The sequence below is a fragment of the Anticarsia gemmatalis genome, chromosome 19, assembly GCF_050436995.1.
Source record: "Anticarsia gemmatalis isolate Benzon Research Colony breed Stoneville strain chromosome 19, ilAntGemm2 primary, whole genome shotgun sequence".
NCBI lineage: Eukaryota > Metazoa > Arthropoda > Insecta > Lepidoptera > Erebidae > Anticarsia > Anticarsia gemmatalis.
In genome coordinates this window covers 4,089,627-4,110,241 of record NC_134763.1, presented here as the reverse complement: position 1 = coordinate 4,110,241, position 20,615 = coordinate 4,089,627, and the positions used below count along the sequence as shown (strand labels likewise).

Here is a 20,615-nt window from a genome sequence, read left to right as displayed (position 1 = left end):
CATAATTTTACGAGCAACCAACACATCTGGTTCTCGCGTAAATCCGTTAACACCTTCCCGGAACATATGAAAATAAACACAATAGCATTTAAAATTCAGGTAGGTATGTGTGTGGAGAGACAATGGCAGGCATAAATCGGCCATTATCGCTGGAGCCGTCACGAGGCCCGTTTGATTCAATTCCTGGGGAGGATTTACTGCTGGTCGCCCTTCCGACACCTTACGTTACTGTTTAGAACAATATCTTACCACTGCACGTTCTATTGTCTTACCTCGCAGCGTATTTTATGGGGCTGAACAACTTTAAATCATTTCGACGTACAAACAACTTTAGTAACAAAAATTATTGCTATTCAGATTGTTATTGATACACATAGATTGATTACAACAGATCGAGAGTTCTGAGAGTAATGATCTAAAATCACAACATCAAAAGACACGTCTAGACCAACTTAGCGGTCGAATACAGCCACTGACAACCCTTCAGTTGTTTGATCTACCCACAGGCTGTCTCCGATTCTTTTGTAAACCAAACACAAACTTTGTATCGGAATCTTTGATGTTGAATACGTAATAAGGTCGTTAGTGAACCGAATGCAGTGAACGAGTGGCTTGCTCTATTTTAGATCGGTAATAACAATAAATAAGGGAGTGACATATAACGAGTGCGTGCATCGAGCTTTTACCGCGGGAAATCTCGAATGGCGAGGGAATGCGGCCCGGCTCCAGAAAAACATCATATTACCAAATGCGTGAATCATCCGAACAATGTTTGCGACAGTTATGGCGGCGTTCTCTTGAGTTATTGTGTTCCAGACTCAAATTTACTGTGATTTAACGTCTACCGGTCGTTATTTTTCTTACCATTTTCCTTTTGGTTCGCTCGATATTTTTTATAGACACATGAGCCCATAACGTAATGCCTTTGGGAGCACTACTGCAAGAGCTTATTTGGTTTTTGTTATTGACTGCAACTATAAACTGCAATCTTGGGCTTTCCGAAACTAGTTTGTGTAAGAGTATATTTATTTGCATTTCAATATATCATTCTAGTTTTAGAATGAAATCAGTACCAAATCTAAATTTATCAACTAAATCTATGTATCATACATAATATTTGTACGAAATGTTTTTATATTTCCAAAACTGCATTTGACATTTTCCTTAAAACGTTCTGATTGCACAAAGCTATTTTTGATCAAAGAAGATTTTAACACAATTACGACAACATTTCCGATTGACTTGGCAAACAAAACGTTATATTAAAATTCTATCTCTCATAGCCGATGTTAGACATTCAGCCGGTGAAATGAAGCATCAAATCCACAAAAATTAGACAAGCGAACAATTTAGTCTGAATTTCCGTTCGCACGGGCCATTTAACCCAATAAATTTAGACCATTACCCATGTCCGAGTGAGTCCGCAATAAACCGTTTTAAAGCGCCCGTGTCGCTTTGAAAACTCGTTACTTTTTTTAAGCGAAGACAGCAATGAAATTAATTTTGTATAATTGGCGAAATTATAAAACGTTCGGATGACATTTCGGGTGTTTGAATACGAGGTCGGGGCCCTCGTGTGCTCCGGAATGGTGTTTATATGTGGATGTGCGAATTAAATGTTTTGTGAATTGATATTGGAAGTATTTTTCTGACATCGTCAGATTTTGAAACGGCCGAATTTATTTATAAATGCCTGGGTGGTCTACATTGCCGTGTATGTGAATGACAAAATATTTTTTTATCTTGTTAAACCTCAGTAATTGCCCTGAAATTTTAATAGTCATGAACTAAAAAACTGCTGTCCAAAGAGCTTGCGTACTCCCATTCATATTTTCTATACTAAAAGAAGTTAATTCAATTCTCATCACTATAATCACTATATAACAAGCTGGTACCAAACTGTAAACGCATCTTGAACGACAACAGCATATTACTTGTTGAGATCAGTGATTGGTAAGAGCCTAGGAGCACATGAGCGTCGAATACGGAGCGCGATTAAATCCAGTACATTAGTCGAAGTTCAGTTAAGCTGTTGATAAGGTTGCTGCTACACGATCGACTTGATGTTCTCTACGCCTTTGCTATTAAATTAACTTTACATTATAGTGAGTACCGTACATACAGAATTATTTAATACTAAGAATAATTTCAGTAAAGAAGGAAAAATAATGAATTTTCCAGAATTGGGCTCGAGTATAAATAAATTAACTTAAGATATTAACTAGTCGGTTTGTCGTAATATGAGATAAAGTATCAACCACAAGAAATAAGAACGTTTATAGTATTTAAAAAATTCAAATACTGTTTATAATCCGTGTTGAGTAGGGAAACGTTAACTAACAAAAATGTAAGCACCTTATGAAATTAAATCTAAATATATTGTAGGACTATTAAACTACTTACTCTTAAAGCTATTTCAAATAACAGACGAACCTTAACTGACTCAAAATTATCTCCAGCGAATTTCCTCCAAATATTTCAAACGCGATTTTCAATTTACTCACACATTTCTTGTTCCAAATCGAATCGATTGAAGAAACTTTGAGAGGTAACTTAAAGTAAGTTGGAAGTTTTGAGAGCACTTGAAATAAATACTACTGAAACTTGACTATCGTAGGCCGGGGTCCCGTAACTTATGTATTTAAACCACGATTAGACCAACAGGTTGAAGTTGGGGGGAAATCGGAGATCACCTCGCGTTACGATGTATGTAGCTATCTAACTTATGTGTGTTCGTTTTGTAACTTAAATATATTTATAATGTTATTTAATTTAATCGTACTGTAAAATATACTTATATACGTATTGAATGGTACTGTAAAAGATTTACATTTGAAAATACTCTCTTCTGAATTTGCCTCTACTTATTCAGTAGTTTTCTATTTCAGACAAAGATTTTGTATCTGTTTTACCTACATCAGTTAAAAATGTAATAATACTAGTAATTGTGTCACAGATTTCTTAACTACCTTATTATATTTCTTTTACCTGAGATAATATTACAAGCTAAAGCTAATTACCACTAAATAAACCAAGTAACATATTAAATATGAATAAATAAACAGAATAAATAGCATCTGCACTCTAATATCGGTAAGTTCGGCTTACGGTAATACAAAATCAATATTGTAAGCTCCAATTAATCGGTACACAAAGCCGATCTGACGAACTCCGTACTTCGTGTACTTCGACTATGCTTACAGCCGCATGACAAAAGCGCTTCGATAATGGATATATACTGTAGCCCTACCATGAGTTGGCGTAGTTAAAAACTAAAGTAGTTAACGTGAGAACGCAACTACAACAGTGGGCTCAAATAGGGAAAGAATGAACGACAAAGCCAATCTACATTCACTGTTGTTTAATTTAACTACACGTTATTAAATATGGCAACCCATGGTAGCAATTTTGGTACCTTAACTATCCGTTAGAGGCGCTGTTCGAGTTTTACGAGAACTACAGTGTCTCCGGGAGACTATAGTTACCAACTCATGGTAGCGCTACTGTTATTCATAATTCACGTGAATGTACGTGAATGATTAGTCGACCGAACGCCTTAGATGGAAGCTTGTAAGCTGATTTACTATGTTTTACATAGGAGGTAATAAGCGCGCTGCTAACAGGTTGAGATTTTATGAGACATATTAACGTCGGTTTGATAGTCATTTGATTATATTGTGTAGAAAAAGTATATTTTAATCAATTATTTAAAAAAATAATGTAAGCTCACAAACCTAGCCAGCGTGGTGGACTCAAGGCCTAACCCCTTCCTCATTGCGGGAGGAGACCCTTGCCCAGCAGTGGGACATAAATGGGAAAAATTTATTTATTGCTCATGTGAGTTTGTCTTTGCTAGGGCTTATTTTGAACCATTTTAAACCGTCTTATAAGATAAAAACACATTTTTTGGTGAGATTAGAAATTAATCTAATCAGCTCAGCCAAACTTGTTCAAGTCTTAATCAAGTGAAATAAATAGTTCTGTTGATATAACAACAAAATCATTCAGCCGATCTTAATTTGGAAAACCCGAGTCAACATCGTAATCAAATTATACTCGGTCTAGCATTTCAGTTTGACCTACAAATTAGTTGTTTACAAACCCCAGACACATAATATTATATATAATTAATACTAGCTGAAGTCTAGATACGTCAATTAGTACATTGTAAATGAGCGCGTTGAAAAACGATCCGTGTTTGGACTAACAATAGAAGCTTGACAGTTTCAAACAATGTTCATATACATGTATGTATATATGTGTATTCTACTTGGCAACAATATTCATAGACTAGCTGACTCGCGCAACTTCGCTTGCGTCATATAAGAGTGAATGGGTCAAAATTTTCCCCGCTTTTGTAACATTTTTATTGGTACTCCTATTGGTCGTAGCGTGATGATATGGATAGGAGCTATAGCTAGGAGCCTATAGCCTTCCTCGATAAATGGACTATCTAACACTGAAGCAGTTCCTGAGATTAGCGCGTTCAAACAAACAAACTCTTCAGCTTTATAATATTAGTATAGATTTCAAGTATAATTATCACGTCTCTGTTTTGTTATAATATGGAAATAAAATGAATTTAACTCTACTGTACAGTTTGTTTGCTCTTTTAAATATTCACAAAGAAATGGAGATAAAGAATATTTTTGTAAACTTTTTCGATTCACAGACGATACGATGCTTGTCTATCCGGTTATACTCATAAGTTATTCTGCGATGTTCTTGTTATTTATTTAATTGAAATTTAATTTTCGTTATAAAAAAATGCGCATAGAGAAAGAAATAATCTTTTTTTAGTTTCACACTATTGAGTATAAAATATAAACATTTAGAGATATATTTATAAAGCATTTAAACACGAGTGTAAAGACATATTAAAATATCCAACGTGGTTGTACAAGTAATTCCCTCAGGAGCTTTTATCGTAACAGCGTACAATGTATAACATTAGACTACATTTATTTCAGCCGACATTATTATTCCCCGTGCGACTAAGCGATAAGCCAAACAATAACAAAGAATATTTGCCGACCGAAACAAAAAAATACTAAACGACCTATTTTTATGAATGCCTCCATTTTTAATTCTGTTCGTCACACAGGAATTGATGCGTCAAACGCATGAGGGATACGCCCGGGGGATAAATCCTCACGCACTACCCAAACCTAACCATTCCACATACCAATTTTACTGGCCATAAAAATATCTGCCTATATTTTATAGTCTAGCGGGAATTTGGATGATTTTTTTTTCACATCAGTTTCCTGTTTTATGCCTAGATACTCGTAAATACTAAAGTTTACGCTTGACGAGTCCTGCCGAGTGGGGTTCCAGTGATGATAAACTGTAGGCGATCGTTCGAATAGCTCCAAGCCTTTAAACTAACGCGAAAAATGGTAAAAAAAACATGGCTCGTTGAGGTCGGCCGGAGCTTTCCGCAATGTTCGCACAATTTTCCGCACATAACAGCACTTCATCGTTAGTAAACTGTTGTGTTGTTCCACAAAATAACGTATTGTGTTCTATACATCATTGTTTAACCCTTTGAAGCACTGGAGGGTTGGTGATACGTTTTTAATTTGTCATTTTCCACTGTAATAATAAAAGTATACAGTTTTACGTTGAGACTAAAGTACTTCTCAATTTGGATTTTGGTGTAGTATTTAACACGGTAATGAAGGTACTAAAGAAATGAAGGCGTTTTCGTGTATGAAGGTACTTATTATACGCAAACAATAACGCAAGATATTAATTAACTAGTCTAATAATAAGAAGAAGCGTCCGAAACGTCCTGTCATTACGTAGAAAAACGGGTCAGGTAGGGTGAAGGCACGCATTGTCGGCACTACGCGGAGCCATTTACGCACAATACACGTGGTTAATCACTCACGCGATTTCTCGTAATATCATGCCTTAACACGGAACGGGAACAAATGAGCCAAGTCGTTCGCAATCATCACACGAATGCGCAAATCTCGAGCGAGATTAGTGCGCGCTCTTGACCCCGTTACAGGTATGAGGGGATATATTTTTTCTTTGAAGTACGGTCTCGCTTAGTAGCCTTTATTATGAACGAAATATTTTGATCGGCGAACTCCCGCACATTTCGACAGCCAGTTTTTGAATATTGTATTTGATTCGAAAAGTGAATTATCAGTTTTATTATTCAGTGGGTCCATTGAAGACAGAGTAAATTCAATATTATTAATGTATAAACAAATAATTTCTGCCAATTATTGAGTTCAATTATTGATAAGCCAGTTGACTAGGATTATCAATTAGGAATTCAACTAAGTTGAGTTGAACAGGACGCGTAGGTATGAAAGTGCAGATTACAGAAACTATTAGGGATTAATCACTGGGATTATAGTGTAAGTTATGGAACTAGTGCGCGATAGATAATGCCTCTGGATTGGAAATGGCTTACATCGTATTTCACACACATACATATTCATTTGTGTATTACAATAATTGTAACTTACGTGTATGCTTAAGTACATACAAAGGTAGTAATAGGGTTTTTAATTATCAATATAGCTCGTGGTCGCTACGTTGCTTCCACGACCGGGTGACATGAGTTCCTGTGCCTCGATTCTCTACTTCTATCGACTACCGACAACCGAACTGTCATCGGAAAAAGGTGTCGTAGGAAACATTTTGGCAGTACATTCTAATTGTCAAAATTTCGATAGCTAGCCGGTTGTCGGTAGTCGATAGTAGTAGAGAATCGAGCATTTTGGAACACATACACGATAACTATTAATGTCTCATTTTGTGGATGTGTGGATTCTCTATTTTAAGGTAGTTCGAATGTAAAATTTAAACAAATATTAACTCTTAATACTCACAACAATAACAATTACGTGAACAAAGCACTCAAAAATAAAAAATAACAGCGCAATACGAGGACATCAAAGACCTTTCTTCCTAACATCAAATGAAATGAACTTTCATATCTGAATGCTTAATAATACGGTGCGGGGCGTGCGGGCAAATTGCTCATCCGGCCTATTACGTGTTTATTTACCGGCCAACGGGGTATAATTGTGTCGTAATCAGGCTGGCACGGGCACACGGCTCGCACTCGGTCCACACACCACGCGCACGGTGCGCCCACGGGACTCGGCTGCGGCAAACGTAAATAGTGCTTTCAACAACTACGCCTTTCACCCTATTTTATTGCAACGTTTGTTTTCAAATTATTTCACTTTTTATTGTTATTTAGAAATGTTGCGGTGTGGAGTAATAATCTGAACAATTTTATACTGTGAAAAGAGGTAGCATTTATGTTTTTTAACAAGAAAAATGCTTTACCGGGCTTTTTCATATAAGCAAACGAAAACCCTACAAATTTTCTCTATAAACGAACTCATTCAAAAAGAATGATATCTTTTACTTATGTATCATGTTCCATAAAACTAAATTATCCTTCAACGTATTTACCTAAAGATAAACTTTACTTAATCAATCAAGCTTCGTCTCGTTTCAGCGAAGTCTTTAGCTTACAGTAAACAGTTCATAATTACCTGCCGCTATGGGATTCCAAATTAGCCCACATTACTTTAACTTGAACACTATTTATACGAAGGATAATGGAGCGATAATCTTGTGTCATTTACTCGAAAAAACTTTTGGTAAATATCTTATTTTATTTAGATTGTAGAGATAAAAATAACAGGTGTTGTCTAGTGATCAAACGAACCTATCTTATTCCCTATCTTAGGTACAATATTGAAATTAGCTAATCACATACAAATATGACGTCGTTTTAAAAAATAATCTTTTGCTTATGAGTTATAATATCCTAGAAAATATTTCATTGTGTTTATTAGTCAATGCTTAAGAGTAAAAGTAGTTTTATAAAACCGTACTCCAAAATAACTCTTTTACAATAACAATGAATAAACAGGAGAACAAACAATAGTAAAACAAGTTCGTAAAACCCTTTATCAAACGAAATCCTAAAAACACTCTCATCTAAAGTAACATTTGAAAGCATTTTATCGTAATCTTCTTTCCTTTTAAACTATACAATCACTTTTTCCTTCCTCTGTAATTAATCCTTTACTTTCGGAATAGCTTTGCATTTTTCCATTTTAACTCCGAGTAATTAGAGACCCAAAAAGCTACCTAATTAACCTACATCGGAAAAACGTCAGGAACATTAACAACATGATAATAAAAGGTACTGCAACAAAGAACTTTTTATGTAACAACGTAAATAATGTTGGCAAATGATACGAATGTCGACGGATATCCGGACTTTTATGGCGATCATAATCTGGTTTTTCGTGGAGAAGTGATCAATGTTATGTAAAACTTCAATGGTGCCTTTGATAAACTTTTTATAGATGATTCATGGTTGAAGGCCAAGCTGTCTAACAAGAATTTGTGAGGCCCGCAGTTATCCGTTACACGTGCCAAATATTGTTTCACTCCTCTAATTACTTACAAAGGGGCGATTAGGAATAAATTTACTCTGCCATCGAGTAGTTTTACTAGATACAGTCTATTAGAAAATTAAATAGACCTTATCTTCTATATATATATAAATGAATTGCTGTTCGTTAGTCTCGCTAAAACTCGTAAATGTGGCTGGACCGCTTTGGCTATTTTTAGTCTTGAATGATTTGTGGAAGTTCATAGAAGGTGTAACAGGTGAATAAATTTGATTAAATAAAAACAAGAAAGTGTGAGCGGAGCTGCGCGGGTCAGCTAGTAGCATACAAAACTATTTTTTTGTATACTTACAAATATTTCTAAAATGTTCATAACAGAAACTTAACTCAGTGATTAAAGTTACAGAAACGATCGCACTGCCTATCGACAAATACAATGGCTAACTACGACTTTAGCTGCTATTGATTATACTAGTCTATATCTTTATCAAGTCTATAATCAACACAATCGTATCTATATAGCCATAAAAATATCAGGCTCATTTTTCGTCAATCGTCCTTGTATCTGGCACTATTCATTATGGCCTAACGAGAGACAATCGCGACGTAATCAAGGTGGTGTCATGCCCGAGGGACCCACCGTGTCTCGTAATTATGCCGAAACGTCTCGCTAAGATATATGCCGCGTTGTATCAATTTTCGCGACATTACCGCGGCATATAATGCCGGTGTGAAATATTTGAGTGTTAATTGTTATAACGTGTCATTGTTTAGTGTTCTCTAACGCTTAAGTGGTAGCTGCTGGTACGTTTACGTCATTTCCTTAAGAGTTTGTTGCGAAATGCTTACGTTCAGTTGTTATTCTAAGCCTTATGTATGCATACCTACTGTTAAAAAATGTTATAGTTATTTTCATGTTAGGACTCGAAATCGTCACCATGGGATCATGGATCGTGGGGGCTACCACTGAATATCAGCACGGTTCATAGTCAGACAAAAGTAGCGAACAGAATACAGTCGGTGTACTTACACTATCTATAGTACTACACAACTGTAACGATACGATAAAAATAATACTCAGTAAAAATGAAAGTAGAGCACTCAAGATAAATTCCTTCAGAAGTTCATTCAAGCCATCAGCGTTATAACATTACGTGTACAAAGACCATCTGTATACTTACGCAGCCTTCTTAAGAACAATGTAAAATAAAATTAAGTAAATTGTTACGTAGAAACTCATTTTGTGAAGGTTAGTAGTAGGTTAAGTTTCAAACGAGGCTCGCGGCTCGACCTAAGTGTTCACTTGACTGACATTTGACAGTTACTTTTGAAATATTATGTAGTTTGTGAATAGTCTACGTCACTAGATAGGTAACTTTTTAAAATATATTTTTTCGGAGTATTGTTTTTTGTTTATTGCGAAATTAACCTTTGAACTCTGCCGTCCATTTAAATTAATTAAATTCAAGTAAGTGTTTAAGACTAAATAATAAACACGATGTACTCGTAAACTTTCTTTGTAATATTTTATAAGCCCAATCAATTTATTATTTACTCACCTCACGCATTCCGTTTAACTTTCGCAGCTATGGGTTGTGTATACAAACTACTTCGGCCTCCCGAACATCGGATTAATATGTACCCACAAATTATAAGTTTCAATACACTAAAGTCCGAAACATAGTCAAATCTGCATAACGCAAACCGCGGACTTGCGCTAGTCAATTTGATACTCAAATTGAAATCCACGAACCGTCCTCACTGCAATTAAACTTTACCAGAGCTATTTGAACTATCAAAGCTATTTGCTTTAGCTGATCGCAAAACTGAAAATTACGATATACCGCTTACACCAAACAATAAAATATTTTACATTTCACTTCGTAAATATTTCGATGAGCTCAGTAATTAAACGAATTTTTGATGTTATGGCGTTCGGACAAAATCATTTTGGTATTAATACATTAAAGATATTTGTGAAACAAAACTAACGTATATTGAACCTGATTTGTTAAAAATGCATGCAATGAAAACCAACATCAATTCGATCATTTCGTTCTACGACCAACTACCAATGAATGTGCTTATTCATGTTTAACATAAATATATCTTAAAGAACACAAGCAATATTCCCAAAGCAAGCTTCTTACTTTTATTTTTACATCCATTTAATTTATTAATACCGTAAATAAAACCACGACACTATTTTCCAGTGCTAGCAAAAAGTGAATTTATCGACAGTGGTAGAGGCGCCGCGTTATTCCATTATCGCTGCCTCCAGTTTAATCGCATTATAACCTTGTCGTTACAAGCCCGCAATGAACAATACCCACCGATAATTACTCGCAAGTAACTATTTATTCACATCTCCATAGTAGAGGGAATATCAGTAGGATCACTTTGAACAAAACTGTCGGTAACATTTAGTATTTGGGTCCTTCACACATGTTGCTTGAAAAGTGTAAAGCACAAAAATAATAAGTTTTCTGCATTGCTAGTTCAATTAATATAGAAATTATCTTTAAGCTTATTTTGCTTCATTCACATCCATACATCTTATCCTTGCAAGAAAAGACGTATAGTATGTACGTTTAAAATGTATCAAAATAAATCAACGTATCATGGCGCATACAAATTCATGAAAATACTATAGCAATAAATAAAGCATAGGAGATACTTTAACTGTATGTTTACAAATATTCTACTACGTGTATAGTAATTACTTTCTTTTATCTATCAGTGGACTTCCATATTCATAGTTAACCCACTGCTTTGTAGTTGCGATGCGCAGAAACTATTACTTCATGAGTTTGACACATTTCTGTACGGAGGCCCTTCATGATCCATAATTATGTGTTTTGGATTATGATGGATATGCTTTTGATGTATTCGAGCGACGTGCTAAATTACCACCCGTCGTATCATACATCATAATATTATGGCAAATGGTTTCCTTTAATGCGTACAATGCTGTGTAATTCTATGGCACACGAGTATGTTTCGAATGAGATGTTACGTGGCTTGCGTATGTTCTCTTATATTGCTAAGATGGTTACTTAAAAGCCGATGATCATAGAATCGGAAAATTTCCGCGATACCTAAATAATGCACTAGCAGCAATTTGTTTTAATTATAAAAGAAAAACATTATGAGGAAACTTTTATTACTTAGAATCTTAAAAATAAGGAACCCTGTAACGTGCAGCAATTGCTATATGGGAAAAAAGTCGCGAGAAGTAACGGTTCTCGCGACCATTTATAAAATTATGATTACGAGTAATAAGCTGTTGTTGGAAATCCCCTTGTAAAGAAAGTGTTAGAACCTAGTTTACTAAGCAACCCATATAGTACTGCAAACTATTTGTGTGACATGTAATAACGTTAGTTATATATTCTCCAGGTGCAAACAACGCGGCTGCCGCTGCCGACATTCTCGCCGCGCGCAGTGCTGATGTACAGCGCGTCCGTGGGCGGCGAGGGTGCGGTGGCTCTGCAGCTGCGGGAGGCGGCACCGGGCGAGCTCGACGCTGCCAGGCTGCAAGAAGACCGGCTGGCGATCGCCTGCCATGAGCCGGAGCTGCTCGCCGACCTGCTGCATGCGGCCGCTGACATCGGTGAGTGAATTTATTGTTTCAAAATACGACACATACACAATTTTAAAGTGGTGTTCTTATTCGTAATTACAATTTTTAAGCATCGTTAGTTTTAAATTAGAAAAACATACTCGTGACAAGTACTACAAGGGAGGGACAGAAAATCCGTAAGACAAAAAGTGATACTATCTTAGTTAACACGCCAATAATTTTGAAGTAAGCGGTTTTGGAAGTATTATGCGTACAATGTATTAAAAAGAAAGGTATTACCAGGTAATTATATTTATTGTAAATTCACAAATAAGGTCCTTATTTGTGAACCTCTATGAGAACAATGTAAATTCAAATGAAAAAAAACTAAATCCTACTAAATAATCGCGTTTTGCTTATTAAGTAGCCATGATGGGAGTACCGAAGTTTTGATCAACAAGTGAAGATAGAGAGAAAATATTGTGTACCAAATACAGACAAGCAAAAAACGCTTTTGAGTGTATACAGTTGATCGGATTTCCTTGAAACCTAAATAAATAACATAGAAACTGGATTTTATTTATTTAGCATCCTCGTCGAAAGGTTCACGCAGGATCTAGTTTTATTTCTGAAGTTACTGAATAAAACAATCACGGGATTTATGTAGCCAGTTACAATATTAGTTTTGATGACAGATAAAAGCTAATTTGAATGTTTAAATTCTTATTTAGGAACTTCAAGTTACGAATGATAACTAGCATTATTTAATTTACCGTAGGATTTAAGTTACTGGACTCTAAGCTGTTTTCTAAGCAAATTTAATTTCAAACAAAATATAGCGCAATTCACTAAAAATATTTTTACCGAGTATCTACTGAATATTACAAAAAATCGCTTTGTTATCTTCATTAAAGAGAGAAAAATTCATTGTGTACCAATTTTTAAACATATTGCTACAGTAGTAGAAAACCTGCTACGATCGTATAAACAGCAAAATACGCCCATAATTAGTAAGATGATTACAAAAACAACTGATAAATTGTCGCCAAGTAAAGTTCAGTGAACCGCGCGGCACGCCATTAATATTCTTTTGATCATAATTGTGCATCTACGATTTATCTCGGACTAATTACTGAGACTTACCACCTAACTCTCCAAGTCAGCCATGCAGTATTTGACGTGACCAGATTAACATCCGTGTAAATAAATGTAATTTAAAAATCATAATTGAAGGTTATGTTATGATATTATACGAGAAATACATGAATATACGTGTTAAAGTTTTAAACCTTCAAAGATAGACTAAAGAAGTTCGTTTATTAATTAGTTTAATAATATTTTTTGTAGTGCTAATTTTCAAAGATTTTAAAGTCATACTTAAGTCAATTTACAATTAATTTAACTGTTTAGTTTAATTTCTTAGTAAATCATTCCTCAATACTAAACTGCTAAACGGGCGTTATGAGATTTTTACGGTTACGATACATTATTTGTTGCCAGTCGTTTCGATCGAGTTTAATCATCTTATCAAAACACACCATATTCCTATAAAAAACTATAATCGTAAAATATAGTTTTATTATTGATAGACTGGCTATATACTGCATGATTCATCATCATTAGCAATACCACGGGTGTTATGTACCACTGTTTATTCAGCCTATAGATACTGATTAAGCATTCAGATTAGCCTAACTAGCTCGAATCAACACTTGAAACCAATTTACAAAACAAATAATTGCCACGCGCATAATTCACTCTACTTCAAACAGAATTCGAATAAAAACTTTACTTGATATTTATTTTATAAAAAACAATAAGAATAATTATATTAAAAATGAATTACAAAAATAAACCCAAAATATTTTACGTGGAATAGTAATAATGTAGCGAGGATTTTGAAAATAAAACACTTTAAAAATAAAACTGTCAGTCAATGAAACACAGAAGAATACTTCAGAGAAATCATGATTCACTTGTGGTTGTCATTGATAAAGTAACGTTACATTTGCTATCGGAAAGTTTACAATAAAAAAATATTTACAGCACTTGTAACATACAAAAAGACAATATTTTACTACGTTAGTACGATACATTCGACTATTGACATTACTCTTTGACTTACAATTACTTGAGTGAAATAGCAATCAGTGTAACAAATTAGCCCATATCCGTTACCTTACAAAAGCGTTGAACTACAATCAACAAAATTGTCATTCAGACATCGCAACAAACGTTCGGACTATTTTATTTCACGTCAAGAGTCATGATCGTTCCGCAACTCACAACTGGGAATGCTGCGTCGGTTATTTTGCATTTCAAATATGGAGTTTTGCATTGGAAACTGGCTCGACGCTCGCTTGGACACCGCGCAACGCTCTGTCATTTGTTATCGAGTCATTTAAATCTTCCAAGTGTTGTACATCACTAGTTTTATGGAAATTCTGAAGCATATTTTGTGCACACGCTGTACATTATGGAAATAGAAAAGTTAGTGATGTGACACATTTCGTTGTGAGTATGAAAGTGGTAGACCCAGTTTCTCTTTTTTAAACATGACATTATTATAAGCTGTAATTATGATTGGAAATGAATAACACATAAATTATTTATAACGATATTTATATTAATAACGATAATTGTTATAAAATCTATAACAATTATCATTATTTTGGTCATAATTTCTTCAAAATACAATATTTCCAAATGATTTGCAACAGTTAATCACCGATGAAAACTAATTATGTGGGATTATGTGTGGGAATGAACAATACAGAAACGTTCATACATCATTTGAAGATTAACTTGCAATCAGAGCGCGTGATTGCGAAACATCGTTACATTAAAATTACACCATAAATTATATTCAATTGAAAACACTATACAAACTGTCATGATATAACCAGTCATCATTCCGGCTAAAAAAATTAAAATATTGTTTTTTTATTTTCAGTATGTCTTTAATTTTTAAATACAAAGAAACACTTTGCCATTACGCCATCCATGAAAGTCAATTTTAACAAAGAACATCAACCGTATTATGATTACCATTCATTTATATTCAGCCAAGTTTTTAGCAGTATAATATTATTAATATCCTATTAGGCACAAAGCCTCACGGGCCGTTGCCTTTCCAAAATAAAGCCTGTAAAAATAAATATCATATCAACTCAGCACATCGTATTAGTAGAAGGACGTCTTCAAATATTTATTTAATGCGATTCTTTCTCGTATTTTTGTTGAAGATCAAAGCTAACATAATTTACTAGCTTTCGAAATTCGAATTATCTAGCTCGTCGCTCGCCATTAGGCCCCGAGGGAGGCCGCCATTGCAGGACATCAACTTGTCAAAATTCACTCGAGAACTGTCTCGATTTTGCTTAAAAATGCAAACTCATGCAAACGAGCTTCGAAGCCCCCTAATTGAATTAGACCTCCTTAAGCGAACGATGAAAATTTCTCTCCTATTATTGAGCACGTAAATTGTAAAGATCTAACCGTTGTGCATTTCAATTACGAAGTTATTATTTAATTTTGTAAGTTGGTTAACTGTGTTAAAATTTTTGTAATTTTGTAACTATTACGGTTCAGAGACATTTAAGTTATATGTCAAGTTTCTAACTTATTCTATTATACTTTTGTGTACCTACGAGATGAACAAAAATACTGACTTAATTTGAAGTAGATCCCCAAACAGCTTTATGTAAAAGCAGCCGTGTAACTATAGCAGTTAGCTAAAAGCTAATAGGTTTGACAACAGCGTGTTTCATCACCGCTACCCTTGTAGGTAAATATTCGGGGATTCCATTAGCCAATCCCTTAGAGACTATTTAATTAACATATGGTAAACAAGTTCATTATCCCTTTGTGCTTTGTACAAACTTTTCGACATTCCATAACTTTTCTCGTATTTTAAATATACTTTTAACGTGGAGGTAGCATTTTGACATTGTTGTTCGGTCTTTAAATTTTCATGCGGGACTCCCGGTTCCTGAGATTCCATTGTGATTTTACATTCTTTTAATTAGGTTGACCTTTTTCGGAAAATGTTTTAATTGGAAAGATGAGAGGATACATTGTAAGATAAATTATTTATTTGTTTATTAATGTCTACGTAATGTAAAGATTAAACCTTTTTGTTAACCTAATTCTTTACATAATTCACCCAAAGAGAAGGACTACTAAAAATAGCAAAAGTAAACAAATACTTGACACCACAAAGCAAACAAAAAACAAACGCAACCTCAAGAGACATAACTCATGATTTTATGCAAGAATAGATAACACGAACAGAAAAAACAAAACATTATCCTTAAAACCCAACCTCAGTAAACTGGAAACGATAAAAAACAGAGCAGTAAGCAATCTGCAATATGAATAAATGGTAGTAGTGCATATTTCACCCGGAGCATCGTCGACGCAGGCACTTACAAAGATGAATTGTCACTTTTGTAAATTGTATCTGTGGATTCAGCCGACTCACCCGCCCGAGTCGGTAGATATGACGGCGGATCATTCGATAATATGTACGTAACTGAAATGTTTCACATACGTTTCTTTATAAAAGGAAAATACTGGTTAAATGAAAACTCTCGTATCTTTTGTTTGCCTTTTTGACAAGTTATTTTTTCCGAGTATGCTTATATTTATTAACAATGATCACTCAGTTCCAGCGTGTGCTGAATTATTTAACTACTTATAAGCCAAATAATTCAATTGAACGATTGATGAAAAACAAGCATAGAAATAAAAATGAAATCCACAAATTTCACGTGTTACAAACCCAGTTTCCACATAACCGATTTTACAATTCTCACACCTATTTCTCTTTCAGTTTTGTAAATACAGAGGAAAATGGAAACAAAAACGAAATGCTCTAATTTTCGGATCTTGAATGGTTGGGAAGTGGAGTGTGAAATGTCATGCGCATTATTTCCATACATTTGCATTTGATTTGTGTATCGCAGTGTACAGTGTTGGCTGCAGCCATTGTCAAACAGTTGCGGCTAGACTTGTTTTCTGTGACCTAGAAACTAAGAGTTGAGTAACACCACTATTTATGTTGGGACAAATTGGAAGCTGTCTCACGAATTTCTCCCTGTCCTTTGACTAAATTTTATTATAATATTTTAGTAAGTACATAATTAATTAGGGAATAGACGTAGTTATCAATGTATATGTTACTGTAAAAGGCCCGACCTGTGGTAAATCCTAAGATTTTCCGGTAAAACCTAAGATTTACCAACTCTCAATGGTAAAAGTCCGATGAACTCTACTATTATTAGTGGAAAGTCGGTGTAAAATAAAAACTATCAACCACTGTCCTTTTGCAATAAACAATACGAATAAGCCTCATATTCAACATTCCAAATATCCCTTCACCAATGTTATGCAGCACACTAGAATATATTAATTAAATTAATAAAGCTTTCAAACGAACATAAAGCCTACATTCCATACGTAACAATGGCCCTTATATTTCACAACACGTATAAACAAAACGAGATAAAATTACACAAAATTGATTCCATTTTTCAAAACCATCCAGCGAAATGAAATCACAACATAAATATTTTTGTTCGTAGGAAAATGTTCCAGTATCCAGTGAGATTAGCGAGCTGGCATCTCGATCGCCCGCATTTTGGGCCTCATAAATTCATATAGGGCTGTTTCTATTAAATTTTACGACAAACACGAACCCTCATATAACTTTGTTAATAAATGTTATAATATATTGGTGGCAGATGTTAGTCGCATCTGACAAAATGGGTGCGCGACGTAACTATTTAAGTCTGTGGTAAATGCCTTTTACTTTAGTGCCTAACTATTAGTAACTTGTGATTTGTCGGCCCAAGTTTCTCTTGAGACCGTGTTGATATCTACGCATACGTATATTATACAAACGTGACACGTAACTTAAACTTTAATAGTTTTCAATAGTACTTATAGTCAAGTCTAGATCCTTATTCTACGTAAGCTATACGCTAGCTATAGTAGTGTGCAGTCAAGAATATCAATAAATAGATTACTCTTTTATCTTTAGAGAATTTTACTACGAACCAAATATGTTAATTATTTCATTTTGGCTCGATTTTTTTGTAAAGAAAATAGCAGTTTGGAATCTAGTAGTTGTCTTATATCACTGATTGAATGCCGACAGGCCACAAAAGCCCTGGCGATTCGGATCCAATGGTGAAAACTTTTGAAGTAATACACGTAGGCACACGCGAGCTAATGAAAAAATATTATGTACCAGGTGACTTTTTAGCGAACTTTGTTAAAGTAGAGCTCCGTAAACAAAATCTATAAAGTAATTATCTAAATCGTCGGCACTTAAGTTCCTCTACGCTCGCGACTCGTCTAACAACTTTAAAGCCGTATCAGATGTCATAATTGTCCTCTGCAGAATCTGAGACGAGGCCACTATACAGACAACTTAGTAGTTTAGTAAAATCTGTAATAATATTAACAAAAAATTGGTCCCTAGTCTTTTGAAAATCTTAATTGTTCTTCTTAAAAATAAGTTTGAAACCTAAAAGAATGAATTGCCCAAAGCTTTTCCAGTGAGAATAAAAAATATGTTTACATGGTTTCACCATGTATTCGTAAGTATGGTTTAGCGTATACCTATTGTGATTTGAAAGAACTTACCTCTCGCATCATGTGACAAGGCATGTTGTCGTGGTTAAAGCCGCGGTGGTCTCAAGATAACTGACATAATGGCGGCTTTTGATTTTATTTATTGTTAGCTGTATTAAAAGAACAATTCAGAATGTGCCTTCTCATTTGCTTATATTATGACAAAGGGCAAAAGACTTAAGAGTGAGAGTCTGAATACGAGGGGTCATGAAATTTATTTATCCGTCGTTGTAATTTGGACGCCACTTTAGCTGTATTATACTTGAGACCTTCTAAAGGAGCAGTTTTAAATTAAGACATGCGATTCTTTCTACACTAAGATAATAAGTATATAGTTCGTATGAACTACTTATGGCTATGGAATGAAGATCATGTTATATCGCCAGTCAACTTGTGGCAATAGAGCAATAATTATAGTGCCGAAAAATAAATTTAACACAATATTTTGAACTTTCTTCTGATACAAAATTCAGTTACTTAATCGTGAAAAGGTAAATTAGAAAAGGTTTTTTAAAAAGGCACGTATATTATATAAGAGAATAGGGCTAATAATATAATATGACCCAATGACCGAAAATAGTTAGGTATCTAGTCTAACTTTATTCTCGATCCCTATCTCCGTTGATAGGTCTATCGAACAAAACTGACCACGAGGGAATGTTATCAGCAACTTGCTAGGTTGCCCTCAATACTCGCGGGACGGCCGGCCATCTTACAAAATGATTTACTATCTCTATCTATATCGACTGTTAGCGAAAATATTTCTTTGTATCACTTTTTGGATAAGAGATAAAATTTATGTTTCCTATTGAAGACTAGCTATGCTTGTGATATATTATATGCAATGTACAACTCACTGGTTGTATTGATGGTAAAGCAATTTTTTTTGGCATTTATAATATGAGCTAAGTGTAGAAAAAATTACTTCGCTAGAATGTGGTATTGCTAGTATCGCTTAGATCGTTCAAAGTTCTATATGTCGGCCAAAATTAGTTTTAGTTTCTGTTAAGAAATGTTAATGGCTGTAGTTGGTTAATTATTCAGCTAGCATATTTTATTAACAGTTGTTTTATGTGTGATTGGTAAATATAGGCGATTTACTACTACGCAAATCCGAAAAGCATAGATTTATAAAACCCGTTTTATTGATTAACAACAACATTAATCTAGAAAACAAATAATGATTTCTATATATTCATAAAATTCCAACCTATAATGCATTGCATTGACTTTCACCACAAACAAATACCGCATTCCAATGTCCAATTTATTTCACTACACAATCAGGGCTTTTAGTGTTAGTACTACATCACTAGGAACTAACATGACGCACGTCCGGGTGAAACGAAAAGCCGTGAAAGGCCACATCATTCACGATTTGTTTTGTACCACTAGTGTCCGGCCAATCAATAGGTGCTCACAATTTTTCAATACCATACATGACAAAACAAGAACGTCAACAAAACAATTTAGTTTTATTTTTTCATGCTTCAAAACTCGTGTATTCAATGGCTTTTGTATCCACTAGTCGAATACAAACGATTTTCAAAAGCCTGAACTAGCATCAAGTTATGGAGACAATTATTGTTATAGTGGACATACATTTTTTTGCTTGAAACAATAACGTAAAAATAGTTCTAAGTATTTAAAAATATAATACAATACATTTTCGTCACAATGCATTTATAAAATAATCATTTTTAAAAGTGGAAGATTCATCGGTGCAATATAAAAATGTGCTCTATTTTCGCTGACAGAAACTTCTTTGCGAAGTGAACCGAAGTCCTACGAAGAACTTAATGACGGTGGCAAAAAACCGAAAGTTCAAATTGTGAATAGCATGACGTTTAAATAAAGAGAGGAACTCCGCAAAGTTCAGCTAATGCAACTTGGCTACGAACTTTTCTTCTTTTTAGTTTCAGTTTTCAATAACCACAGTTATTCAATTCGGTACTAGAATTTCAAAAAATATCCTAAATGTTTTTTTATTCGTCGAGAATTTTTTAATGTTG

General features: G+C 34.5%; 1 protein-coding gene across 3 annotated transcripts in view; it reads left to right on the top strand.

Annotated features, from left to right (window-relative positions):
• LOC142981154 (uncharacterized) overlaps positions 1–20,615 on the top strand; it is a 234,584-nt gene that overhangs the window by 147,042 nt on the left and 66,927 nt on the right. For all 3 annotated transcript variants that reach the window (XM_076126859.1, XM_076126857.1, XM_076126860.1), the window contains exon 3: positions 11,802–12,015. In XM_076126859.1, the coding sequence (XP_075982974.1) occupies positions 11,802–12,015 (214 nt within the window). The remainder of the gene's footprint in view (positions 1–11,801; positions 12,016–20,615) is intronic.